This window comes from Hirundo rustica, chromosome 7 (genome assembly GCF_015227805.2).
Source record: "Hirundo rustica isolate bHirRus1 chromosome 7, bHirRus1.pri.v3, whole genome shotgun sequence".
Classification (NCBI taxonomy): Eukaryota; Metazoa; Chordata; class Aves; order Passeriformes; family Hirundinidae; genus Hirundo; species Hirundo rustica.
This window is the reverse complement of record NC_053456.1, coordinates 10901924-10929560: the sequence shown is the minus strand read 5'-3', so window position 1 is coordinate 10929560 and position 27637 is coordinate 10901924. Positions and strand designations below refer to the sequence as shown.

The 27637-nt window shown below is 45.2% G+C and overlaps 1 protein-coding gene across 5 annotated transcripts in view; it reads right to left on the bottom strand.

Annotated features, from left to right (window-relative positions):
- Positions 1-27637, bottom strand: part of SEMA5B (semaphorin 5B) — a 267532-nt gene that overhangs the window by 25689 nt on the left and 214206 nt on the right. For all 5 annotated transcript variants that reach the window (XM_040069356.2, XM_040069357.2, XM_040069358.2 and 2 more), the window contains 9 exons: positions 17816-17933; positions 12113-12294; positions 8980-9123; positions 7366-7513; positions 5898-6123; positions 5025-5243; positions 3018-3188; positions 1932-2081; positions 986-1030 (listed from right to left, as the gene is read on the bottom strand). In XM_040069356.2, coding sequence (XP_039925290.1) covers positions 986-1030; positions 1932-2081; positions 3018-3188; positions 5025-5243; positions 5898-6123; positions 7366-7513; positions 8980-9123; positions 12113-12294; positions 17816-17933 — 1403 coding nt within the window. The remainder of the gene's footprint in view (positions 1-985; positions 1031-1931; positions 2082-3017; positions 3189-5024; positions 5244-5897; positions 6124-7365; positions 7514-8979; positions 9124-12112; positions 12295-17815; positions 17934-27637) is intronic.

Below are 27637 nucleotides of genomic sequence, written 5' to 3'. Positions count from 1 at the left end.
TAGATTAATAAATAATATTAGCTATGGCAAAATGTAGATAGCAACAGCAAATACAGTGGTGGTGGAAAAAGAAGGAAATGTGGGTACAGTGGATGACAGTAGAGTGCAAGGGGTCCTGGAATCAAAGCAGAACCACTGCACCCTCTGAGGGAGAAGCAGTGACGCAGGAAGCCAAATGTTACATTGCAGGGGCTGAAATCTGAATTCCACTGATTGCCCTCAGTTGCAAACTGAGAATCCACATTTCCCTGCCACAGGTGGCGTGCTGGTTTTTGCCATGATCTCTACAGGGAGAAGAGATTTTGGCAGCCTGGAGATCATCTAGATTTCAGGAAAGCAGGGATGTGACGCTAGCAGGAATTGGCACGGCCATTAGTGTGAAACTAGCATTTTAAAACGTTAAAGGAGCCTGCTATTTTCTTCAGTCTGCATTTTTACCATAGGGGCTCCCAGGGCAGGGCAAAAGTGACACTAATGACCGGATCTTTCCAAGTTACATGCAGAAAGGAGACACAGTTTCTGTGAGAGGTAGGAACTTGAATGAAAGGAAATGCTTGGAGGACAAGTATAAACCTCTAATCCTATATTAGCAAAGGATCTGTCTGAGAGCCCCTGTTCCCTGAAATCTTTATAGGTTGTTTAAAAACACCTGCCTCCAAACAGCTGGAGGCTTACAGTGGTGAATGGGGAATAACCCTTTCTTCCACCTAAACCATTCACCCTGGAGGTAGAGAGACACAAGCAATTGCTCTCTGGTAATTAATGACCCTCAGTGGCCAACCCAAACTTCCAAATAAATAAGAATCTTGGAACTGACAAGTGGACATGCGATACATTCCTCCAGTCTGACTCAGACAGCAAGACTCCAGTGGAATTAAGGCTATCAGTAGGATATGAGCTGTATAGATTAATGGTTTGGTTGATACTGCACAGGGAGAAAAGAAGTCAGGTTAAGATAAAAATAAGATAGTTAGTGGTAACCTACCTCCACAGTTCGTGCTCTCATCGATGCTGGAGGCTGGCAGGATCACTAAACAAAAACAGAAGATTGGAGAAAGCGGTCATTTTGCCATCCTTTTACTTCTTCAAGTAATTAAACCCTCTGTGCTACAGACACGAGAAGGTGCTTATATGCTCTGTAGCAAGCTGAGAGTCTCTCCAAATTGAATTATAAGCTCATGGTTTGAAACACATGCAACGAAACATCTCCAAAGATCTTATAATTCCAGTACTGTTACCTGATCACTCTTTAGCTTCTTCAATTTAGGGAAAGGATTGTAGCTGAGAAAACCATGAAAAAGAATACCACTGCCTAGAGATCTCAGATTTTTAAGTCAGTGCACTGTAATCCGAAAAAAGAATATGTGGAAAGGCATTATTCAGTCTAGACCCATATCAGATATTTGCCTGGGAGATTCAATTTCCAGAAAGCACAGGGTGGAATATGCTGATGACCATCTGTCCATCAACAGTGCTGCTCTCTTAGACCCCAGATTAATCTCCACCTTCACACCCCAATTTTCTGCACCTGCCTCAACTTAATTCTTTGCTCTTTTGGGATGCTTTTTGGATACCTGAAAACAACAACCTTCTGTTGCCCGTATGCATACTAAGAACAGAGACATTTTTTATAACCCAGCCTAAGACAAACTATACAAGCTTAAAAGCTTCAATTCAGGTGAAGCAATACGAGTTATTTGTTATGGATCAAGGTAATTCTGTTTAAAAGAAACGTTAAGCTGCTTAAGGGAAAGCCATTTACCCTGTGCCTGCCACAAGGGAATTTATAATGTGTGTCTATTTCCATGTTCTTCTAGAAGCATCCAAGCCCAATTTATAATAAAGGAAATCTCTGCCTAGTTTGACAGTCCAAGCACAAGCTGCTCTCCCGAACCGGCCCACCCTGTGTTCCTGGATGACGAGGTACATACCAGGAATTTCATTGTACAGGCAATCCTGGTACTGAGTGCTGTTTCCAACGCACTGGGAGGAGTCCGGGCTGTGCACCTCGCAGTAGCGGCTGCGGTACTGGATGCCCTCTTCATTGCACAGGCTCCACTCTGACCACTCTGACCAGCCACCTGAAATCCGGGGTCAGGAAAACACACACAGGGTTACCAAGGAGGAAAAGGGTGCTTTGTAGATATCAGACTTCTCCCAAGCTGAAGAATCCTGGATCCTGGCCTGGGCCTCTCTCACACAGCTGTTCCATGGTCCTCAATGGATTTAATTTTCTCAGTGCAAGCATTACACCCTACTTGTCAGGTTGTAGTTTTCTTAATATGGACTAAACCAGCCCTTGGTGGAGCACTGCACAGAACAAAGTCCTCTTAAAAGCTTCTATATCAGCTCTCTGGTTAAAGACATGCAAGGAGCGGGGTGGAGCAACATTGCACCAGGACCTCCAAGCTTTTGACATGGCCTCCCAGGGATGCCTCAGCCAGCACAAATTAGAGCACTCAAAGAGTTTTGCTGAGGTTCCTAAGGGCAGGAGTCAGCCTGCACTGGATCAGAAATACACAAAGGTAGTTCAAAACCGCAAAAAAACCCCCACAGGGTTTACATCTAAACCCTATCCTCTGAGATGTAGCACATGCTGGTCTGTTGTCTGTGAAACAAAAAGTAAGGACTGTCCCTTCAGCAACTATACAGATTGCTGCCTCATGACTCCTTTTGTTTGTCAGGTCAACTGCTACACTGAAGAACCAAGCTCCCACTTTTTCAGTTACTTTTTCAGTTACTTTTTCAGTTACTTGAAAGGGATCAACCATTAGCAAAACTTCGCTTGACCGGCGCCAGACTGCCAGAGCAAGGGCCAGTGAACAGGCAAAGAGAAAGGGGCTGCACTGCAGTTAAGGCTGGGATGTCTCCTTATCCCCTGGTTCAACAGACAGTGAATAAATGACCAAAAGACTCGTAACTGGTGGTGTTTCTGATTTGTTTCTTAAACATTCTGCAGCTGTGCCTTGCTCCCAGCAGCACAGAAGCCAGCTGGAGCAGGGAGGAGGAGCGGCTACCTTGGCAGGGGTGCGTGTTGCAGAGGGCCTCCTCGGTGTGCAGCCCGATGCAGATGTCCTCCCCGCTGGACGGAGCTGGGTTGGTGCAGGTCCGCGTGCGCTGGTAGTGCCCGCCCCCACAGGTGGCTGAGCAGTGAGACCAGGGAGTCCAGCAAGACCACGAGCCTTTCACTGGAGGACATTGAAAAGCAAGCACAGACAGGTAGAGGCCGTTGGTTACTCCCCTCACTGTGACAAAGCCGGTGTCTCGCCTTGCACATCCACCCTGCCCACACTAGCAAGCAGTTTCCTGCACCCCAGGACATTTGGGCCTGACAACAAGAACTTCAAGACAGGGTACAAATCCACTTCACTCTGTGGATGCAGAATGAAATCTATTCAGAAAAAGACTCTGCATCGTAAAGTGCCAAAACCAGAAAATATTCTTTGTTGCAGTCATTAATATTCACTGAAATATTCTGCTCCATTCTATTCCTTTCCTTTTTACGAAACAGCATTGCTGCTATTATTATTAATATTATTATTATTACTACTACTACCACTACAACAACGACTACTGTGTTGTCTCCTGGAATTTCATAGCAACAGCAGATTTACTTGGGAAAAAAGCGCTGTAGCACCAAAGTGGAGCTTATATGGCACCTTTCTGTGGGAGGCCCAAGTCCTCTAGTTCCAGCCTTCAGGAAACAGAAACTCAGAGGCTTTATTTATTGACCCTGCTCATTGCAGGGGCATTGGACTAGGTGACCTTTAAAGCTCCCTTCCAACCCAAACCACTCTATGATCTAAGCATAATAATAAAACTAGGGAGGGACTTAAGATCCCTGAATCCCCCAACCCCCACCCACTAAACTGCCTGGTTTGCAGGTCCACATGCCATTAATTCAGAAGGTAATAACCTGATGACTTAGAGCAAAATAAACCCAGGATTCGTGTATACACATTGAGTGAGGCAGGGAAGGAGGGAGACACAGAGAAATAGTAATCATGCACTCAGAACAGATTGTAAAACATCAGAGTGTCCGAGGGAAGAAAACAGCACAAAAAAAGGGCACAGACATTAGTGAAAAGCCACTGAGAGCTTCCAAAATAGTACTAATAGCTGCCTTATAGTGCTAGAGTTATTTCCTTTTTATAGGCCATAGAGTGCAATATTTGACACTCCTGCTATGCTCTCGCTGCACATCTGATCATATCTGCATGTGAATTTTATCTTTGTATTGAATTTTAGAATCATAATAGTACTGCTATAATAGAGCATTTTCAAGTGTAGGCCACAAACTGTATTACTAGAGGTAGATAATTGCTGGAACTGCAAGGAGGCAAGGTAATTTGTGTAAGATCACTTAAATTTACTTTAGACAGTTATTACAGAGCAAGGAGAAGGATAAGTGAGAGAGAATACAGTAGTCATTGGTCTATTACTACTATTCTGGACCAGGAGTGCAACATAAACATGAGGACAAACTCGAAAACCAGGAAACCAGGCAAGAATACTCCCTGCTGGCTGTGCAGGAAATGGTAACTGATGTCAAGAGTAGATGCCCATCGCAAGAACAATACGTAAGCAGGAGAGGGGGAAGAAACAAGTGTTCACAAGAAGAACCACCACATCAAGCATCTCTATACAGTATTAAGCCACATTTATTAAGCCTGCCTCCTCATCACGGAGCAGATGCATTGTGATGCCCTCCAGTGGATGGAGCATCAAACCTTCCTGAAGCAAAGGATTGCTACAAGCCACCATTCTACTTCCTCTAGAGGATGTGGCCAGGGATGTTACCCTCTGAGCCGAGGTGAAACCTAAGTCAGCACTAAAGATAACATACGTGGGTCATTACAATAGCTTTAAAAAAAATAAGGAAAAAGCCCCCAAATTAAAAAAAAAAAAAAAAAAAAAAAAGCAGCTTAAGAATACTGATTTTTGTGGTTGTTGTTGTTGCTGCTCTACCATTAAGATTTGGGAAAATGCCTCTGAATTTCATGCAGGAAGATGATCATGGTTACCTGGGCAGGGGTGAGGATTGCAGTCTTGGTACTCCGTCGCTGATCCCACACAGGGCAAGCCACCATTTTTAGGTTCAGGGTTTGTGCATGTTCTCTTCCTGATCCTAAAGCCCAGCTCACAGTCCCTGGAGCAGGAAGACCAGGCCCCCCAAAAGGACCAGCCCCCATTGATAATCCGTGCAGAGGTCTTACCAGTCTTGAGGAGGTCATCAACAAGAGCTTCAAGGAAAACAAACAAGACACCATAAAATCACAAATTAATCATTTGTTAGGGTTTTTAAAACAGGGGTTCAGCTTACGAATAAAATCAGGATCTATGTACCCTGCAGAATAGTTTCTGTTGAAAGCCTTTGGCAAGAGCTTTTTTTCCCCAGAGCTACAGCTAAGCTGTACAGCTAAGCTAGACAGAAAAATAAATTTGTACCCATACAAATTGTGTCTGTCGGTAACCTTGATAAATGACCTCCCTGGGCAGCAAATTGTGGCAGTCCAGGCTGTGCCCTCAAGATGCTGCCTTGCATCACAGCAGTCCTGTAGGGAACAACCTGGGAGACAGCGCACAAGGAGAGCTCCACGGAGAAAGACAAGACACCGTCCTGAGAATAGCTCTTCTCTTCTTTACACCCTCATTACTCGCCTGCTGTCTTTCGGGCAGCCCAGCAGGAGCAAGAACAAACCTATACGCTGCCACAAGCACCGAGCTCATGACCGCGTATCTGCGCCACAGGGCTCTCCCCATCCCTGCCACTCTGCAGTGATGCCAGCTGCACATCGACCCTGCTGCAGGCACAGTCAGGGCTCGTCCCTAGAGCATCCCCCTTCCACCACCACAGCCAGGCCTGCCCCGGGCCCCTGAGAGCTGGCAGCACGTACAGTCAGTGTCACACACTGCGGAGCCGTCGTTGGGGCAGAAGCGACTCTCGGTTTTCTTCCTCCCGAACTGCAGCTCGTGGGGGTCCGACAGCTGCGCCCGGCACGTGTAGCGGAAGCGTTGCTCCTGCCGGGCGCCGTTCTGGGTGATGTTGACAGGCATCCACGGTGTCCAGGGCGTGTTCCTGCGCACCTCCGGGCAGCTCTCCGGGTTGCAGGTCTTATATTCCTGCCAAGAAGGAAAACCACTCCCTCCTTACTTATTAAACAGCAGCAGCCTAACTGGCAGAGGCTTCTTCAGAAATTAAGGGGGTACTCTCTGGATCTCAAACAATCCCCATCCACCTTATCGGACCTCAGCGGAACACTTCAGTGCTGGGCACGGCACAAAATGTGGTGACTATGGAGGCAGTGGTGCATAGGTGGACCTCAAGGGCAAGCTGCGCTTTCTATTTTTATGTCTCCCTCAGATTTGTGTTTCTTTGCTGACTCAAAGTCCTATGGGGCTTCGACAGCTTGGTTCATTATGGGCAGAAGAATAATTCAGGCAATAGATAGTGATAACAGCAAACAGGTTTTCTGGTCTGACCCTGAGATGCTGTTTTCAGGTCAGCCTAGAGAAGCCTCAAGAGGACGAAATGTCAGTAAGGTTTATTCCTTGAAAGTTTATTATTTTATTTTTAATATGGGCTTAGAGTAGATCTTTTTACAGCTATTTTTGTTTGGTTGGCTTTTCAAACTCTCTAGTGGAGGTTATGAACCATTTGTCATCCCTGGTCTAGAGCGGCAATTGAGCACAGACAATATTCTTACTGGCTGAGAATGAGGGGATTTGAGGGTTCTACAATTCTTATCACTAATAAGATGACTTCCAGTGACAAACACTTGTATCCTTAATTCAAAATAACTAAATAAACAACTCTTTTCTGGCAGAGGGGAAGAAATGTATTGCTTCAGGACTTCATGATTCTAGTGTAAATGCTAAGCAGCTTGTGAAGAAGAAATGGGAGGTTCCAGATAAAGTCTGCTTACACTGAAATGAAACCCCACAAAACCAATTAAAATGGCTGCATAAAACAGCTGTCAGAACAGGAAAGGGAAAGTAAAGAGAGCACATGGGGTATTGGATCTCTTGTTCACTCAAGGATGAGAGCACAATTCATTTCTGATGTGTGTATGACCTCCCTGACTCAACAGGATCATCCTTGGGAGTGGGACAGAAGAAAAGAAGATGTATAGAGCTTTCAGGTAAAGGACTTGATATGGGCCTACGGGAGCCTAACGAAGAACTCTGAAAACCAGTCTGTCCCTCAATCTGCCACCCCTCTGTTTCCAAGTTCATTTCAGCATCCTCTGCAGCAAAAACTGAGGACACCAATAAAACCACAATGGAGGGAGAAGTTAAATACCCCATTCCTCAATGCTAGTGTCAATAGGTGTCCCTCAGGTAATGTCAGGAAATAATACATACCACAGCACAGCCTGGGCATGTGTTTCCATTTTCACAGGACCTCTGCCTTGAATGAATCCCTCCACCACAATTCACGCTACATTTATTCCAAGGTCCCCATGAAGACCAAAAAATTGGTAATGGACATGGACTGTTTTCATTACAGAACCTGAAAGAAGAAAGTGCATTGCTCAAACAGCTCCACGTCAGCACATCCGAGGGACAAAACTGTGCGGGACGCGAGACTGCACACTGCATTTGGGTGCAACTGATGCATGCACAGAGAGCCAGCGGAGGCTGACACAACATCAGATTAGCAATATTCCTGTCCATGGAGAGAAATTTACCAAATGGGAGTGGTTAATCAGGCTGAGCTCAGTGAGGGTGACATGGTTGTGGTAAATGGTGGAGATCAGGCTTTCTGAAGTGCTTTCTCAAAACTTTTCCACAAACACTGAGTCCACAAAAGAGGTCATAAACAGAAACCAAAGTGTCACAAAAAGATAGTGGATAGTAAATATTCTAAATGGGATAACTGGTTGGAGGACAACTCAACAGTGATCTATCACTAATGGCAGGTGCTAAACACCTGACAGTCTTCTCTTCACACAGTCCTGCTTTTACTGCTGCCTTGACCCTAAAAAGCTAGAGTTTGCAACTGGATCCTGTATGCAACTAAAAGCAGGCCCTAAGTGAATGCTATTTCATGTTCTCTGTCAAAAGCAACTGTAATTTTGTTCAGCTTTTTAATCAATATTGCTCTCAAATTTAATCACACAGAACTGCAACTGACTCAGAGGTAGTCCTTAAACCCAACAAGGACCGTTGTAAATGGACACAAGTCAAACCAAACATTAAAATGTCTTGAAACATGGAAGTTAAATGAATTGCTCTTTTTATTCTGACAAACGCAGAGACATATGTCTTAGTGACCACTCAAGGGACAAGCCGATTGCCATGTAGAGGTGGCCTTTAAAGAAATGTCAGGCCTGGAAAGAAGTTGGAATGCCTTGAAGCAGGCATTTCATGAGGGGCCAAGCTTGTAGAAGCGTTCTAGTGCAGATGGCTCTGTTGGTTCAGAAAGTATTGGGGTTTAGTAATTTTGTGCGAAATTTTCACAGTTTAGAGGGGGAAAAAGATGTTTTTCTGATACCATGCCCTGCAAAAACTCAAGCCTGAATCTGTGAGTTAAGCTGTATTTTGCCTTGAACTACTTTTGGAGCATCAGCACAAGTAATAGAGACTTGGGAATGGTGCAACTGGCAGTGAAAGCTGCTCACACTCAGCTGCTACCCCAGGGACAGATCAGAATGGAGTGACTGTCTATAAACTCTACAGTGCCAACAGCAGGCACAGCTTCTCCCTTCGGGGAGGAGGCCAGCCCTCTGTGTGGGACAGGAATTCTTGAGAAGGTCTGAAGGGTCCTGCTTGGGAGTGAGGACAGCTCTGAAGTGTCTGGTGTTCACAGGCTCACTGAAAGAGAGTGTCCATGCACATGAACAGCCGCATCCCTCCTGGGCTCTGGGACTGCCTGCGCTCTGTGCGTTGAGCCCAACAGCCTCCATCCATCTGCCTTCCCAGCCACCAACGTTACAACCACAGAAATGAACGCACACCATCGTGGACAAGCTTTACCTTTCCTCCCTGCTCTGTCCAACGCAGACCCTGCCCCCATAGCGTGGAGCGGGATTGCTGCAGGACCGCTGCCGGACCTGGAAGCCGATCCCACAGGAGGTGCTGCATGGGGCCCAGGAGGACCACGGAGTCCAAGCGCCATTTCTAGCAAAAAGGGTGAGACAGAACAGAGTATGGGAGAAGTGTTGAACTCGTGGGAGAATAGATTATTCATTTCAACCACACTTTGTATCAGGGGAGTTTTTTAAAAGGGAGTTTCAAAAGGGCTTAGCAGTGGCCTAACTTTCCTCCCTTTGAAGTCTCTAAGAATTGGAAAGGAAGACAACTAAGCCAACGCTGAATGATTTTGAAAATGTCTCCTAGGATTTACTGAGTAAGAGTGCGGTTAGTGTAATTTTCATTGACTATTCCCCCATCCTCTTCCCCACATATCATAACCCTGCTCTTCTGACCCAATGGCTGTTCCCAAAGTTGTATGTCCTGAACTCTTCTGCACAAAGACTTTGGGTTCTGAGGATCATGAATGCCAGTTGTACTGAAGGATGTAAAAACCCTACCCTCTGCTAATTCAGTAGGTACTGGTGCTTTAAATCTTTTACAGCTATACCACTGCCAGCTCCCATGTTTTTATCACAAACCTCATAATATTTTGTGTTTTCCTAAAGCCTTCAGCATTGAATCCTATTAAGTGGAAATCTCAAATTTCATTAAAAATAACAATAATCGCTTCTAGCTTTCATGGCCGCCTGCAGACGTCACTGTAGTGTGACCTTAAATCTGTAGCAACCAGAGGCAATTAAGAGCTCAGAGGCAGCACCGAGTTTCACGGTTTAATGAGTGATCACATCTCTGCTGAACAAGTGGTAACACAGCCTGAAGGCAGTGTGATGTAAAACCCCCTAGTTCACACCTCAGCGCTGGAGACATTGGCAAAGCTCCTACGAGAGGCTGAGCACGTGCAGGTGCCTCAAACGTGTGCTTACACAGAAGCCAACATTTTCATCTTTAAAATCTTGCATTTATTAAAGCTCACCTTCCTCTGATTTGGCAGCACTGGGCCTTGAAGCAGGAGAGGAGGAACCATATCTCATCTATTCTGTGCTGCAGGTTTCATTTCATATGGAGCCAGTGGTAATGCTCTGTCTTATAAAACTCCCTAATCTTGACACTTCAGTGCCTTAAGCCAAAAAATATCTTTTCTGGGGTGTGTTTTTTTATAAAGAAAAACCTTTCTAAAAAGTCTAGTCAAAAAACAACTCAGGTGCTCTCTGACTCCTGAAAGCTAAGCTTGAAAACAGATGTTAATTTTCAAAGCATTTACTGAACTAATAACACTGCTGGCAAGAAATATTTTCTGGCATAGCACCAATCAGGGCAGAGGATGAAAGTTAAAACCCACATTGCCCTTCACAGTTTTTGTATTTTTTATCAACTCTTGCCTGTTCTTGGCAGCTTTATTTCAGACCCTGTTGGATCTTTCCCCCTCCTCTTGTTCTCTCATCCCTCTTCCTCTCTCCCTTCCCCTCTCACACCCCAAACAAGGCCAAAGAACAAGAAATCCACTCATATAAAAATCCTACTGTTCCATGTTATTCTGCTATGTTTTAAACCACCTATTACCTCGCCATTCTTTAATCCAAAAGAATGATTATATGTAAAATCATGAAAAGAAAAAAAAACAAATGGAAGGTTGCTGTTACTGCTGCAAAAACGGCAAGTAATTTCTACTAAAGAAATTACTCAAAATTTCTCAAAACCCCAGCAATTCTCAGCATCTATTTGTGTTTCAGGATTTTTAATAGAAATAAAAACACCTTCCACTTTCAGATCTCCAGATTTTTAATAGAACTCATCTTTAAACATCCTACTCCCTCTTTGCAGAAAGAAATCTCAATGCCATATGAAGTCAATTAAAGGAAATTTGAGGGCTGAAGCGGATGTAGGATGACCAGATGTCCCTATTTTTCAAACCATGCTGTTTTCGTATGTCTTAAGATTGAATAATCTGTTTTTCATCCCCTTCTAAGAAGCTGTTCCTGTCTCTTTTGCCATCAGAGCAGTGCTGAGAAATCCATCCCACTGGCATGTTTTCCATTTGCCACTGATGGAAAAAGCCTGCCTGGAGAAGGCTTCACTCAGCCCGCAGTGGCAACACAGGGGCAGGAATGACTGCACACCTTTAGGGCAACACAGCCCACAACTAGGAGGAGAGATGCCAATTAAAACATGAGTATTGCTGAATTTTTGGTGCCAAGACCAGCACTGATCTCCAGGGATGAGTCAAGAGGCAGCTGTCCTTAATGGAACGAATGTTTATGGAGAAGATAAAGTAGATAAAAACCAAATTGACCCAGTATTTACCAAAATCCTGGCTGCCCCCACCCTGATTAAACAGTGCTTACACTACTGCATCGTCTTCCCTTGAGTCATGACATGACATGATGTAGTCTGAGGGTGGTGGGGTACCAGGGACACAAACATGGCTATGTTTGGGCACCGTGCAGGAGGACATTTAGCTTCCATGCTGCCAAAGCTGGGCTTCAGGCTCCCATGGGCAGGCAGCGCTTGGGCACAAGCTGAGCTGCCTGTGCTGTTCCAGCGCCCGCTGGCTGCCAGAGGGCGACGTGCTGCTCTCACCTGCCCAGCAGACAGGCTGTGCTGCAGACAGGTCACAGACTGGCAGAACAAGGCAAACAAGCCTTGCCTGGAGCTAGGCTCAGCCCTGCCCTTACAAGCGTTGCTCTGAAGGAGCTCTGCTTGGTTTTGGCGATGTGGCCCTGGAACCCAAACTCTGAAAAATTATGAGCTTATTGAGTTTTTTAGTCTGCTGTTTGGCTGGCTGACAACTACCTCTGCCTTACTCACCTCCCCTGATGGGTCACTACTCACTGTACAGTTGAGGGAAACCAAGGCCCAGGGTAGTGTACAGTAATTTGGGGTGCTTGTCTTCCAAGAGCCTTGGCTGAGGGCCCTTCGCTCAGAGCCCTTGGGTTTCTTCATTTCACACTGACTTCAAGCTGGACCTCACACCCCTCACTTTGGCTGAGATACAATGACACGGTCACAAGGAAGGAGCTAAGCTGTGGACAGACACAACTCTTGTTCTCTTAAGAAGCACAAAGATGTGAGGTACCTTGAACAATTTGCGACCTCAATCCTGGCGCCTTCACAGCTGCGACCTCCACAGCGAGGACGAGGGCTGTCACATGAACGTGACCTACACATACAGGAGCCTGTGCTGTCCCCATCTGAATGCTCACACAGTTGCCATGGGGACCAAGGCCCCAGTCTTCCATTTGTTGTCAGGTTTTTCACCTAATTTTAAGAGAGGAAAAAAAAAAGTCATTAATAGCAAGTTTACATTTCTGGAGACAGGCCCACAATGGAAATGCCAAACAGAGCTGCCAGGGGGATTAGGATGCATCCTAGATGGGAGCTGTCTGTGCTTGTGAGCAGGATTCAAAACAGAGGGTTGTTTTCAGACAATGCCACATCAATATTTACCCTCCAAATTCCATCCTGCATACCTAACATGTGCACACAGGCACTGAGCCGACCCAGCCAGCATCACACCAGGAGCAAGCATCCATCTGCCACACCACACCACCACCACGCTCCCTGCTCCACACTGCACAGCTTCAGCCTTTCACGAACACCATGGCCAGTACTGACTGACCCCACTCCATCATATTCCAGCCTCTGCAGGGCCTCCTGCAGAGGGCTTTCCAAGTTAGTGTTCATACAACCACAGTGACCAGCTGAGGCTGTGGCTTTACTGAGTTTGGCCCTGTCCAAACCTGCAGCAAGAACTGTCCCCCTTTCTAAACTGAGCTGTAGCCTAAATGGCCGCATGGATGAAGAACAAGAAGTGAAGGAGATGATGGTGACTAGCATTAATGCTGAGGATCACATAGTCACCTAAAGGGCAAGAATTCATCTCAAGACAATTTATAGACCAGACCATGCTGCTTTCTGTTCCCTCTGCCCTTTGTTTCATGCCTGCACAGCCCTGAACAGGCTGGGACTTGACAGCTTCCTGCACACTGCAATGAAGGAAAAATACAGTAGTACTGGCAGACCAAGAACATGAGAAACAGAACTATTTCAGGACTGGTGACAACCCCCCAGTAGACAGGGTGTCAGAACTTGCTCTCCTGTGCCCTGTTTCAACCAGTGCTTCTAGGGGAGCCCTAAGCTGAGGGCTGGGGGACCAGATTGCTGAGGCCCTTGCCCCCAAGGCTCTCTGGAGAGGATGTGTACTACCTGCTTCTCCTGGAATCACTCCTGGCCACTACTGCTTTCTTGTGCCCACTCCACCACTACTGCAAAATCCTGCAGCCCAAGACCATGTCTTGAAAGCTGCCCTGAACATCCCTGTCCTGGCATCCCCTCTGCTACTGACTCGAGAAACACGATGCAGAAAGGGATCGGTGCTGGCCCTGCCTGCGTACAGCTGCTCCCTTGTAACAGCACATGGTGCACATGATGCACTTCTGCCCTGGTGGCTCCCTCCATGCTCCCCACCTCATGCCCCGTCCCTAAGTGCCAGGCCTTGCAGGCAGATGGTGGCTGCCCATGCCTGTGGGGTGACCCACGTGGTGGTGGGGTGCTCAGCAGCTTTGGTAAAGCCGCTGGCAAAGGCAGCACTGGATTTGGCCTCGGTGTTGCACACAATGAAGGGTGAAGGAAGGAAGAGGCTGGGCCCCTGGCAAGCAGCCCTGGCCCCAAATCTGAGCCAGCTACCCTGACAATTCTCACTGTGCCATGTTCACTGAGCTCTGCTGCCAGCAAGATCAGTCCCCTGGGCTGCCCCAAAGGGGAAATGATTGTCCCTGCTTTACAAGTAAACCGAGGCACGAGTGGCTGTGAGCCCGCTCAGGAGTCATGCAGGGAGCCAACCACAGCCATGGGAAGTGTGCCTTCCAGCACTCATCCTCCAAAACATGCTGCTCTGTGCTTGTTCTCCAAGACTGGCACAACGTTAAACACTGAGATTGTACCTCTGGTGAGTTATCATCTTCCCCTCTCACCCATCTACAGCAGCATCAAAAAGATGCAGCAGTGGCATGGAAGCAATTTAGATCTGATACTGCACTCATCAGGCTGCAGCTGGGGGTTTCAGGCATCTGCTGTAAGCCTTTGTTTGCAATAGATTATCATGTAGTTGTAAAAATTTGCTCTGGGCTGCAGGTTACAAGGCAAGATGCCCACAGAGGAGATCACTGAGTTTTGTTGTTGTTGAATTTGCTCTTTTAAACGTTGTTTAAAAATCAATACAGTTGGGTTTCTAGAAGTTGGAGGGGGAGAGTCAAAATAAGTACTTCGAGATATTTAATACTAGATTTTTATCTCCTTTTTCCTCCTGCCTTACAAAAGTCATAATCCAAGTTGGATCATTTCTATTCATTTTTGAGCCAGAAAGCCTTGCTGATTCCAGCAGGGAGTTCTGTTCAGAAATCAATGGTATGATATGGCCCGTGGCATCAATTAAAAAAAAAAAAAAAAAAAAAGCTAACAAATAATTATTGGCTCATAAGTGATACTGGGAAACAACCCAAAATTAAACAAATAAGCAACCATAACCAAAATGCTGAGATTTATAAACATGTCACACTGTGAGTGTGGGAAGTTTTTATGCTTAAGAAATTACATATGGATTATTATTCCATCTTTAAATTCACAAAAATATCTTCAAAAGAGCAAACTTGGAAAGTGGGATAAAACCCCATATGCACTGATCTTTTTCAGGAATACCTTTACAAGACAAATCCTTTGAAGCCTACACAGTGCCCATCAGACAGAGAGGACATCTTTAAAAACACATCTGATCAGATGCCCTTCTCTCAGCTGACAATATTGCCAATTCTGGAATTCTTGTCTTTTATAAACTACCATACTCACAATAAAGACCTCATCTTTTTCTTTCTTCCTTGTAGAATCTACAAGCTCAAGCGCAGTATCTAAAAATTCAGACTGACCACTCCTAATCCCTGCTACAAGGATATTTTCCATGTTTGTTCTGATATTACAGGTAAAACTGGAAACATTCCTTGTTCTTTCAATTCACTTATTCTTTATCTTAGGATTCTGATATAAATTGCTTATAATTTTGCCAAGCTTTAATTACTTAATCTGGAAATTTCCATGCTAGCTGTTTAATGAAAGCTGAAAACTCCTGCAAAGTTTTAGTCAAACTACTTAAAACCATTTATAAAATCAAATCTAGAGGAAAAGACTGTCCATAAGTAGCAGTATTTTCCTTGAAACAAACTAGTGTTCAGAACAAAGAACTGAACTTTATGTCCTTGTAACACCTTTTTGCAATTCCCATGAAAAGCCATTCAAAACTATCCAGGGTATAAAATCCTTGGGACATGGGAAAAATTTCTGTTTCCAGCAATTCACAGATTTAAATCCCAGCACCCAAAGACTCTTCTTTGCACTGGAGATGCTTCAGTGTGAGCAGGATCACCCTGGGCACTGCAGCTCTGAGCAGCTGAGTCCACATGAATTGACAGCAGGGTACAGACACCCAAAAACAGAGAGGGGAAACTGCCACTGATTAGCAAGAATATGAGGTAGCATGGAACAGATGCAATATGACTAAGATAGGGGTTTGCTGGAAACACAGGGAGAGACTGGGATGAAAACCTGGAAGGAAAATTGTTTGGCTCAGGATAAGGAGGACAGCACACTTTACTGGGAATACTCAATTCCTGACTTGCCAAACACCCTCAACAGTGACACCATGAGTTTTGCTAGTAGTTTATTAGTTCAAGTTCCTTTCCTGCTGGTGGCTCATGTTGGCATCAGTATGATATCACAAAACAGGATTTGTGTCTGTTTTTCTGAAATCAAAGTGCGCCTCCCTCCCTTCTCCCAAGCCTTACACTCCCTTCTCCCAGGAAAGCTCTTACAATCCTGTATCAGGACTCCCTGATAAAGCATGGGCATATGGAAGAGCAGTCCAGTTTGTGGAACTTGTGTGCTACCCTTTCTTAATGTTAAAATGGTTGAGATTGCAGCCTCTAGTAATGAACCCTCAGGAGACTCTGGATGTTATCTAGTAATAACATACAGTAACCATTACCCAGTGTATTATGTTAACACTGCACAATTAATCCTCTGTCTAAAGTCCCCTTAATATTAAAGCTGGAGAGTGGGAATCTGTGGCACAGTGTAGTGCTGTGCACAGATGTTCAGGCTAGCTCTGAACAAGCCTGTTTGCTCAAGAGAAGCAGTCAAGTTGTGCTAGTGTTGCGGTTGACTCATACAAATGCCTGGCCCATGTAGGATATAATTCAATAATATGCCAGTTCTGGCTTTAAAAGATGCTGAATGCCAGTCTCTCAGCTGTGCCAGGACATCTGTTTGTGGGCTAGGCTGCAGAAGAACTCACTGACATTAGCTGGGTTAGGAAGAGTTTATTTGGGAGGGGTTCTTTTAATCTACACCATTTCACACTTGACTGTGATCTCACATACAGCTGTACCAGCACAGCTGAGTGCCTGGTGCTCAGCCCAGGAAAGTAGGGTGGGAAAAGCCAGGACTTCTTATGGTAGTAACTCATCCAACTAAACTCACAGACAGGTCTTTTGCAGGAATGAAATTTGGCATTCGGTCATTACATTTCCCCTCCTTTCCAGCGCTCATCTGCACACGCTGTCCTAGACCCTTGCTTCTGTTGACCATGACCTTTGTCCTGCACTGAATACAAGGAAATACTTGGATATTGCTGATGCAGGTGCTTAAATGAGCCATCCCCCTCCACGACAGTGTGGATTTGTTCCAGCGAGTGTCAGGGGTTAAAGAAAAAGAAGGCACTTGCATGTGGATTTTAAACAGCTTGGCAGCCTGTCAGTCAAAGAGCACAAGGTTGACACATGTAACAGAATAGGAGCATCTACACAGAAAATAATCTACAATGGAATGTTAAAACAAATGTAAAACTAGCACCCCAAGAACAGCCAAAGCTCCTGAATATTCTGCGCTGGATTTTTATGACCTTGAAACAATGATCTGGAGTAGTTTATTCCCCAGTGTGCACCACAGCAGACATGTTCAAACTAGAGGATTAACACCTCACACACCTATCAACAGACACAGGCATTAAGCAGGACAAGATAACAGCATGGGCAATCAAGAAGCACTGCATCCCAGTTCAACACAGGAGGGTTATAAACACACAAGCCTCTGAATCCAGCAGTGAAAAACTTAAGCCTGCCAAGCTGAGGATGGATTGAAGTAATGACTAATATTTCCTGGGAAAATATCTGAGGAGTAAGGAAGATAAGGGGAATAAACATCCCAGCACCTCCAGACAGAAACTGAAGATATAACCCATCCAGTCCTCTCTCCCTATCTACTGGACTTAGCAGTATTAACACGCTAATTGACGTTAGATAATAGCCATGAACATTATTAAAATTTCTCCTCCACCCTCAATTTATTTAACAAGACTGGTTTTTCGTCCCCAGCCATCTTGGAGGTACAGTTCAAGCAGCAGGGATTATACTCTGTCAAACAGCTTCTGGGGATCACAGCCAGGCACTGGATATTGTCATCAGAGAAGGGTGGGTGGCTGGGAAGGGAGATGGAGAGTCAACTCCAGCTGATTCAAGAAGACACACTTCTTTTCTATACATGCATCTCTTGGAGACCAGGGCCAGGGAAAAAGGCCATCACTTTGCAATATCACATAGATTTGGTCTCAGGTCTGCTGGAGTCAGATTAGAACAGTCAGACCTCTTCAGGCTGCCACACACTCACCTTCCTTTCTCCCTTCTACACATACACACATCAGTATATATAAAATATTTCCACTCTCTCCACTTACTGGGCACTCAGTAATATTTTGGGTCCAGAGGCTCATGTCGGAGCTGTCCTCAATGGTGGTGCATCGCTTCTGCTTGTTATCCCAGCCACAATAAGGGTCTCTGGCTCCCAGGCATTCCCTGCATGTGCAAAGACAAAAAAATTAAAGCCCTTTAAGACTGTCTAGCTCTAAAGACATCTATTCAAGTATAGTCCCTGTACATGACAGCTGTCAAGCGCACCAAGGCCAATCAGAAGAAACAATTTCTTTAAACAGAGGTTTACCTGCTTGGAAAGAGGAAAAATAAATAGAAAGGCGATAGGACACAAAGCAAATATCACCTCATAGAAGCTGTAGATTAAAAATCAGTTCATTCCTCTCCAAGGCCTAGGGAAAGAAAATGACTTTACAAATTTTAGTCAAAGAACACTTGTCATTGAGATATCTTTGTGCCCCCATGTAATCACACAGCAGGCCAAATCTCACACAAAGCAACCTCTGTGACTATGTTTTCTGACACTGTGTCCATCCAAAGGGGTTAGACAAGCAGAATTAGCCAATGGACCAGTAATAAAGGCTTTCTATTAGTCTTGGCCTTTGCTGGAACAATGGTTTCATTTATAATCCCAACATCAATATGTCAGTTTGGAAAAGTCACAGCAGAACATTATTTCTAAGCTTTTGGCTGCTTTGAACACTGCCGTATTCATTTTCCTCCTGAATCCATATTTACAGGCTAAGTGTGTGTTCCCAACATGTGAGCTGCTGAAGAAAAATATCTAGGGCTATTACTGCCACTGAACAGAGAAGATCAGTCACAGAAGTAGTCTGCACCAATAAAATTCAGCTGTATTGGTCGTTCCCATGAGTTGCTTCCAAATTGTTAATTTTCATTAAGAAAACATAAAGGTAGAAGCCACATGATGCATGTATTAGTGAAAGACAAGGAGAGGACTAAACCTAAAAAAATCCACAACACTATTTTTAATCCCTATGATCCATTTTCTTCTATCACATAAAAGGCTGATAACATCTTTTTAAAAATCCCAAATGACTTGAAAACTGCCAATTAGACAGGAGCAAGGGAGTGAGGGGAAGATTCGGTTCAAGAATCTAAACAGGAGAGTAATAAAATGTATTCTAAGGCAAGGTATCAGTATGATTAACGGAACATAAAAAAAAAAAAACAAAAAACCCAAAAAAACCCAAAAAACCTCAAATGCAATGAAATGTTATTAACTGTACCCTCCCAGAAATCTTTGAAATCCTATTAGCCTGTAATCAGCTGCAAATGAAAAAGCAAGTCCCTCAAGCTGAGGGACACAAGTGAGAACACTCTATTAGTCTGTACTGACTCCACTGTGATTTGTCCCAAAGCAAACCCCAGATTGTTTTGATGTCTGGTACCCATTGCTTTATATATATCTATACACACACACATTTATATTTTAATTACGAGTTTCCAGTTTGCTCCACTCCTACATTTCCACCGCTAAAGATTTCACACACAGAGTTGTAAGGAACATAACTTCTTTTCCATGCTTTGGGAAGTTACAATGACTATCTCTACCGCATTTTTGCTTCAGCTGCTTCAGCACGCCCAAGGAAAAAGGCAAAGATGATTTTACTCCAGCCTCAGGCAACAGAACATCAAATATTGACCTAGAAAATGACTTGGGGATCCTCAGTCCAAGGATACAGAAGGGACATGTGCTGCTTTGCTGTTACTCTGGCTAAAGACCCCTGTCCTGCTGTTCTGTCAACCCACACCACCCTCACCCACAAAGTGGGGCTGCTGGCACACCCAGAGCTGCCTTTGCTGTCCAGCACTCCCCAGCAAGGGCAGCACCCAGTTCAGTACAGAGCAGACCCGGGGGCATCTGCTCACACTCTCAACAACTTGGCACCTCGGGAGGAAACTGGGCAGTTTCTAAAATGCAGAGAAAGTGAAGCAGTGGAGGGGTGAGGAGAGGGGGAAAGGCCCTGTTTTTTGTCAGAGAGCCTTTTGGTCAGGCTTTCAGACCCTGATACCACATACACTATTGTTTCCAATTGCATGAAGCCATTTCACTGGGCACACGGCGAGTTGAGAGAGGTCATTGTAATTCATAACAGGGAAGGCTGCTGCGAGCATCACCCTATTATGATACACATTTTCTCTGAATTTAATTTATAGGAAAACATGTGCTGCATAAATTCAGGAAATAATCTCCATATGTTCCACGCTGCAGCCCTCAGCCACTCCGTAGGCTGCAGCACACCCCAGTTAGGCAGTGACCACGTTGCTGGCACTACCAGAATGGATGTCATGGAGCTAATGTGCCACTCCTGGCCGGGAGAGGCGGCTCCAGATCCCTAACAGAGCACTCACTGAACCACAGCCGGCGCTCCCCTGCCACTGCCGGGACCCCCAGCTGCCAGACCATCAGGAACCGAGCTGCATAGCCCGTGGGCTCTGGGAAACGCCTGGCACAGCCAGCCCTGGTGATGGGCTCTGGGAACGCCTGGAACAGCCAGCCCTGGTGATGGGCTCTGGGAAACGCCTGGCACAGCCAGCCCTGGTGATGGGCTCTGGGAATGCCTGGCACAGCCAGCCCTGGTGATGGGCTCTGGGAACGCCTGGCACAGCCAGCCCTGGTGATGGGCTCTGGGAAACGCCTGGCACAGCCAGCCCTGGTGATGGGCTCTGGGAAACGCCTGGCACAGCCAGCCCTGGTGATGGGCTCTGGGAAACGCCTGGCACAGCCAGCCCTGGTGATGGGCTCTGGGAAACGCCTGGCACAGCCAGCCCTGGTGATGGGCTCTGGGAAACGCCTGGCACAGCCAGCCCTGGTGATGGGCTCTGGGAAACGCCTGGAACAGCCAGCCCTGGTGATGGGCTCTGGGAAACGCCTGGCACAGCCAGCCCTGGTGATGGGCTCTGGGAAACGCCTGGCACAGCCAGCATTGGTGATGGGCTCTGGGAAACGCCTGGCACAGCCAGCCCTGGTGATGGGCTCTGGGAATGCCTGGCACAGCCAGCCCTGGTGATGGGCTCTGGGAATGCCTGGTACAGCCAGCCCTGGTGATGGGCTCTGGGAACGCCTGGCACAGCCAGCCCTGGTGATGGGCTCTGGGAAACGCCTGAACAGCCAGCCCTGGTGATGGGCTCTGGGAAATGCCTGAACAGCCAGCCCTGGTGACGGGCTCTGGGAAACGCCTGGCACAGCCAACCCTGGTGATGGGCTCTGGGAATGCCTGGCACAGCCAGCCCTGGTGATGGGCTCTGGGAAACGCCTGGCACAGCCAGCCCTGGTGATGGGCTCTGGGAAACACCTGGCACAGCCAGCCCTGGTGATGGGCTCTGGGAATGCCTGGCACAGCCAGCCCTGGTGATGGGCTCTGGGAAATGCCTGAACAGCCAGCCCTGGTGATGGGCTCTGGGAAACGCCTGGCACAGCCAGCCCTGGTGATGGGCTCTGGGAAACGCCTGGCACAGCCAGCCCTGGTGATGGGCTCTGGGAATGCCTGGCACAGCCAGCCCTGGTGATGGGCTCTGGGAATGCCTGGCACAGCCAGCCCTGGTGCTGGGGTCTGGGAGTGCCTGGCACAGCCAGCCCTGGTGATGGGCTCTGGGAATGCCTGGCACAGCCAGCCCTGGTGCTGGGGTCTGGGAATGCCTGGCACAGCCAGCCCTGGTGCTGAGCTCTGGGAAATGCCTGGCACAGCACCTCTTGGCTGAGAGCTGCAGCCAGCCCCGTGCTCTCCATCCAGGGTGGAGCGAGTTCCTGCCCAGCCCAGGCTCTGCTGGGCTGTCAAAACACGCGTTCTGTAATTTAACAACCATCACAGCCCGAGACTTCTCATCTCATGGCAGGCCCTCAAAACCATTTGAAATCTAAAAACAAAATAGTTATGCTGTCTGCCTCCCTTCAGGACTCAGAGCACACACATCTGCCTCAGCTCTGATGAGAAACCTATTATATCAGCTGACAGCAATACACTTAGGGGTGAGGAGGAAAGTATTTACTTACACAAAATTTAGCCCATTTTTTCCCTTTTTAAGCAAGAAAAGCATTACAATGTACATAATGCAAGGAAATGACATTTCTGGCAAATACTTCCAGTGAACAATTCAAAAACCACCACAATTTATATCTTTACAGTATCTTTAGACTATATGTATATATCCCTATTTACACCGTTAAAAGATAAACCACATCAGCAAACACATACTAAAAGAAAAATAGATGCAAGCAGACATGCACACCCAAATCGAAATGCTTCAGAAGTACTGTCATTCTTAGTAGATCAGGCACCATGGTGTGGAAAATGCAGATATCACAGCATTTCCCTGTGCTCATAACACAAAATAAATTGAAATGTTTACATGTAAATACCATTTTGTATTATGATACTACTGAAAAATCTCACAGAGACCACAGTCTTGCAGGGCAGTATGTAAATTCTGTGAAATAAGATAGAAAGGAGTTTGTATACAACAATGAAATTCTGATGTTGCAAAGGCAATGAGACTTCTGCCACTGGCTCAGTTGCCCAGATTTTATATTGTACATAACGAGAACACTTCACTTAAGTCTCCTCTGTAGCAGGCTGGGAATGCCTCAAGGAACCAATGAGACAATATCCTGTTGTCTCCCAGCACAATTCCCAGGGGTAGAGGGAACCCATTATCCCAGAAGACTATATGAGCATAGCAGGTTAACCGTGACTCTCTTACTGCTAATGAATTAGTTAATGAAATCCTACGAAGTGGGACGCTTGTGAAAAATGATGATGTTGATGATACAACACGGTCCCATGCCCTCAGCTTCCCCCTGGCCATCTAGTAACCTCACATTCAGTGAGGACTTGGAGCCTCCTGACAGATATCTAAGAGGCTGGATTTATTTTGATAGGGCATTAGTATCAATGGTGATTCATTTTAATTCATTGCCTCACAATAAATGTCTTGTGTGAGGCATAAAGGCATACACTGAAAAGTTCAATTGAAAAACAATTCCATTTGTGTCTCCTATTCAAGGTGGTTTTTTTTCTCCAGTTCCTCATTCTCACTTACTAAGGTCATTTGCATGAAAATAAGATCTTGCTCATAAGAGCTCACCTGCTGCCTGCTGTTTGGGAGCTGTAAGCCTCCCTGTTGTTGGCTGTTGCAATCATTTCTACAGCAGTGATCTGGGATAACACAAAGGATTAAGACTCTGCGAGAGGGACACTATCTGCAGCGCACTAAAGTCAATGGAAACTCTTACCTATGACTCAAAAGAGTTTTTATGGGGTCTTTAACACCTGGTGTGCTGAACCTTCACTTATCTTATGTGCTGTAAAAAGGCTTCTGTTTCCAGTATATTGATGCTGCCCAAGATCCCTTTTTTGTAATGTCCTGAATGACATCTTCTTTCAGAATCTTCATTAAAGTTTAAACATCTGTATTTCAAAAGTTTTTCATTCCCGCTTTAATTTGCTCTGGGTCTAGACAACCTCATCTTCTGGTCATTTTTCCCTGAGAGTTGAAATTTTAGACTGTATAATAAATGAATCATCAAATCAATGGAACCAGACCTAAGAGGTTAGGCTTTGACAGACCAAAGAAAAGGATTACTATAGCCTCTTCCCATTCTTACTACCAGACAGAAGACACATAAAAATGCCATTTTGTACGAAGAGCCACAAAACTCATTGGAAATATTCACAACTGAGAACTCTGCTCCTTTCATCTGTCAGGTTGTGCTTACTCTCCCAGTTTTCATTTCCTCTCTTTCATTTAACTTTTTATCACTCCTTTTTAATGACTAACAGCAAATAGGAATGGAATGGCAGGGCATGATGATGTGCAGAGGCTTGCCTCTAGTCCCAAAGGCTGAGAAGTTCCTTCCCAAACCATGTTTGTTCCCAAAAGCCCGTCACTGCACCAGGAGACAGCTCTACGTTTTTGCCCATGAGTCTGGCACCTGCAGTGAAGGTCCCGTTTGTCAGGGAGACACAAGAACTGTCTCTGTACCTGGTCCTTCAGACCCCATGGGCATCACCAGTCAGTCCATCAGAGGCACATCCACTGGTGCAGTGCTAACATTTATAACCCTGATCCTGCAAGGCACTGAACAAGCCTCATCCATGCTCAGCATCTCAGGAGCATGGGCAGCACAGGAGTGCCTCTCCCTCTTTTGGGGAATAAGATCTCAGAATTCCAATTCCACCTCTGAGAGAACAGCCCTTTGCAGGCAATAAAGGAGTTTTAACTGTTTTAGTTGTAAGCATGAGGCTGTGTTTGGCAGACAGGCATATCCTGACAAGGTTAGCTTACTGTCCCATTGCTAGCAACCTGCAGAGGGGATGAACTAAACAAATAATCATATCAGCTTCCAGCCAACCATATCATAATTACTGACACCCTCAACAGCCCGTGCGAGGAGGAGCAGACCTCTGTCTTCCCTAAAGCCAGGTGGCATGAAAAGAGAAGAACAAGAATCAAAAGGATTGTGGTTTAAGAAAATAAGATTATAAAGGGAAAAAAAGATCCAGACATTCTAACAATCTCTCTAATTTTGATACCTTTCAAAATTCAAACTGCAGAAATTAATTAGTGATCTGTATAAATGCATTATCTTTCCCCATGAGAAGAGAAGCCAAGTGGAATTGAGCTGCTTTAGTCAGACTCTGGTCCAGTAGCAGCTTCATTTCTCAGCTGGTGAGAATAACATATTACATTGCAGATATTAGTGCCCTTTCCTCAAAACCACGAGCCGCATTCTCTGTAAGGAATTCACAGGGCTATTTGTGGATCAGGGCCCTGCTTGGGAAGAGCATACCAGCGTTCACAGGTACCACCACTGCGAGGGGTGCAGTCGATGTTAATCTGGACAGACAAGGTTTGGTATTTTGGCATGTGATATTGGATGCAGAGGAAGAGAAGCTGAAGTGGGCATGTGTCATTTATCACCCACACATGCATAGCATCAGCGATCGCCGCTCTGCACATGATTTGCTTTGAATGCATAAATTAAAGCCATGGTGTAAAACAACCTACAAAACTGAAGTCCATTTATGAGTCAAACACATGTTACTTATTAAAAAAAAAAAAGCAGTGCACAGGCAGAGAATTTTCACAGGCAGTTTCATCTAGTTTTCTTTTCCACATCAGGAACCTGGGCTTGCTAGAGTTCACCTTCTGGCCTACCATTTTCAATATCACTTTAATCGATTGAGGTTTATAGATTATGGCCTCGCACAAGCTACACAACTATTCAATTTCTTACTTTCTGACATCCCATTCCATCATCTTCTAGCAACAGTGACTTCTTTATTGGATAGGAATTTATTTTTATTTTTAAAGCTGTGAAATAAAACAACATTCCATTTATTCAAACATGAAGAATAATGCCATCTCTGATTAAATCTGGATTTATGTTTACATCAGTAAAACAGATTAATAATAATAAAAAAAAAAGAGTGTTCCTTCACGAACACTTTTAGAAACTCTTGTCACTGTGCCAAACAAAACTGACCTCTAATAAAAACAAAAGTACAGAGGGTCTCTGACTACCAGTGACAGGATCATTCATCCACAAGAAAACTCAGATACTATTGAAGTCCTAATGAAAGCAATAGCCAGAAGGAATTCCTGAATGTGGGGCACGTTTGTCTGGGTTGCGAAGCGCCGTTTCCAAGCCTCGGCAGGTTTTTGAGCCTTAAGAAAACACGCTCCCCAGGGCTGCCATATGGGAAGAGCAGAGGGGACCAGGCATCCTTTTGGAAAGGCAGCCTGGGCAGATCAGTGCACTCAAGTGTTACTCCCTGTCCCAGCCCTGTGTCAGTCAGTGTCTGGAGGCAGCTGTCAGATTAAGTGCTCTGCTCCTTTGCTTCTGCTCTGTGGTTGCAGATCTGAGACCTCCCTGTGAACAGGGCAAATTGCTGTAGTTTGGTGGTGTGGGTGGAGACAGGCCAAGGGTGGCTTCGGCAAGAGCAAATCCACTGCAAGGGATGCAAAGAGGTGCTTTATGCAAGATGCATCTCTGCAAGATGCTGACGATTTAAGAGCAGGAGTTACACTAAAATGGGAACTCGGGATGGGAAAGAAAATTGCAAAGGCAGAAAACTAAGAAAGCAGTGTGAACGATGATAAAGAAACCTGAAAATAGCCTACAGTTGTCACCTAGGCTGCACAAAGTAATCCATATTCAAGCAGCTCCTTTGTGAAAGTTGGATTTTGTTAAGATCTGGGTAATTATTTTCTGCTCAACATGATGCAGATTAAACTAGATAGAGCCTTTGTATATTAAGGTATCTTGGAAAAGGCAAATAAATATTAGACCATCCATTACAGCCTGAGGATCAAACACATCTCCCTTCTAATGCAGGGATATTTTAATGCTGTAAAAGGGGCAAAAGGTTCTGCCACATATTCTCCAGTGCTTCTTCCCATGTAATTATAAAAACACCATCAACTCTTTTCAACAAGAGAACATCACTTAAGTAAATGGATATTCTTGAAATCCAGCTTTACTTCCTGTAGACTGGAGTGTTCCCATAGTTCTAAAATACTTGGGTATTTTGACAGAAGAATACCAGATAGAAGAATACCAGAATAATAACAATATTATATTTTACTATAACCCATACATATTTTATATATTTATATGTACTTAAATTTTAAACTTGAACCAGCAAAACCAAATTTGCTCTGACTCCAGATACTTCCTCTTCCCCAAACAGGTAAAACAGCACATCTCCTGATAAAAAGTTAATGATGCATCTGTAGCAATACATTAGCTCAGTATTAACATTGGATACACTTGTGTTTTACCCTGCAAATTCTGCCTGAAGCTTGAGACATGAAGAAAACCAGCCACAGCAGCAGTAAGACTGCAGACCCTTTCACGTTACTGAACGTGACCATTGCCTAGAATGCAAATCTCATGACATAATAGTAGCAAATGGCAAGAATTGACAGATGCGATGGATATCTGCCCTGGGGCTTGCTGGTAGCTTTAGTTATTAATCTTGTTTGTATAACAATAGCATCGATGTCATTCTAACATAACATATTCCAAGAAAACTACATGCTTTCCTGTCAGTTGCCACTGTGCTGAAAGTAATTTCACACAGCCCACCTAGCAGGCATCAGATGGTAATGACTTTTAGCATTGATCTGAGCTGGCCTAAAGCCAACCTCTTCAAGGTAAAAGGATCCATACACTAAACTGTTCCTAAGCCATGTTGGCAGGAAGCTTTAAAAATAGGGAGCCAACAAAAGACCTGGCATGTTTAACCTGTGTGCTCCCTCCTGGCAAATCCAAAATGAATTGGCAACCTAGTCATGATATGAAGGAGACAAAAGGAAGTGAGTCCTGAAATCAGCTGATTTTGTTTGGCTTCTTCTGAAGTGACCTTCATCTGTTTCAGCAATTATATAACTCTGGACTCCAGCTACTGCTAAATTCCCCTTCTGTTCACTCAGGGTCATTTCCAGACTTCAGAACCAAAAGTGGGAGCCTAAAAGTGTCCAGGCAGCTTAAAATTAATATAATACATATTGTTGGTTTGCACACTTTGTAGAAACGAGAAAAATTGTGATAATTCATTTGGTTGAGAGCAGAGCCCCTTCTTATTTTTGTATCCTCTCTATTTTTCAGCAACACAAGCACCAGAAATCTCAGCACAGGCTTATTCCTCAAACTCAGCCTCTAGCTGCTTTCCCTGCTGGCCCTGCACTGCATTTCTCTCCTCACTGTTATTTGTGATTCCTTCATACTTAAATGCCATCTACAAAGTATGCTATTTTCTTTCTTCCATGCCATTAAAGATAATGTCAAATAAGATGAAACTGAAAACCAATCACTCTGG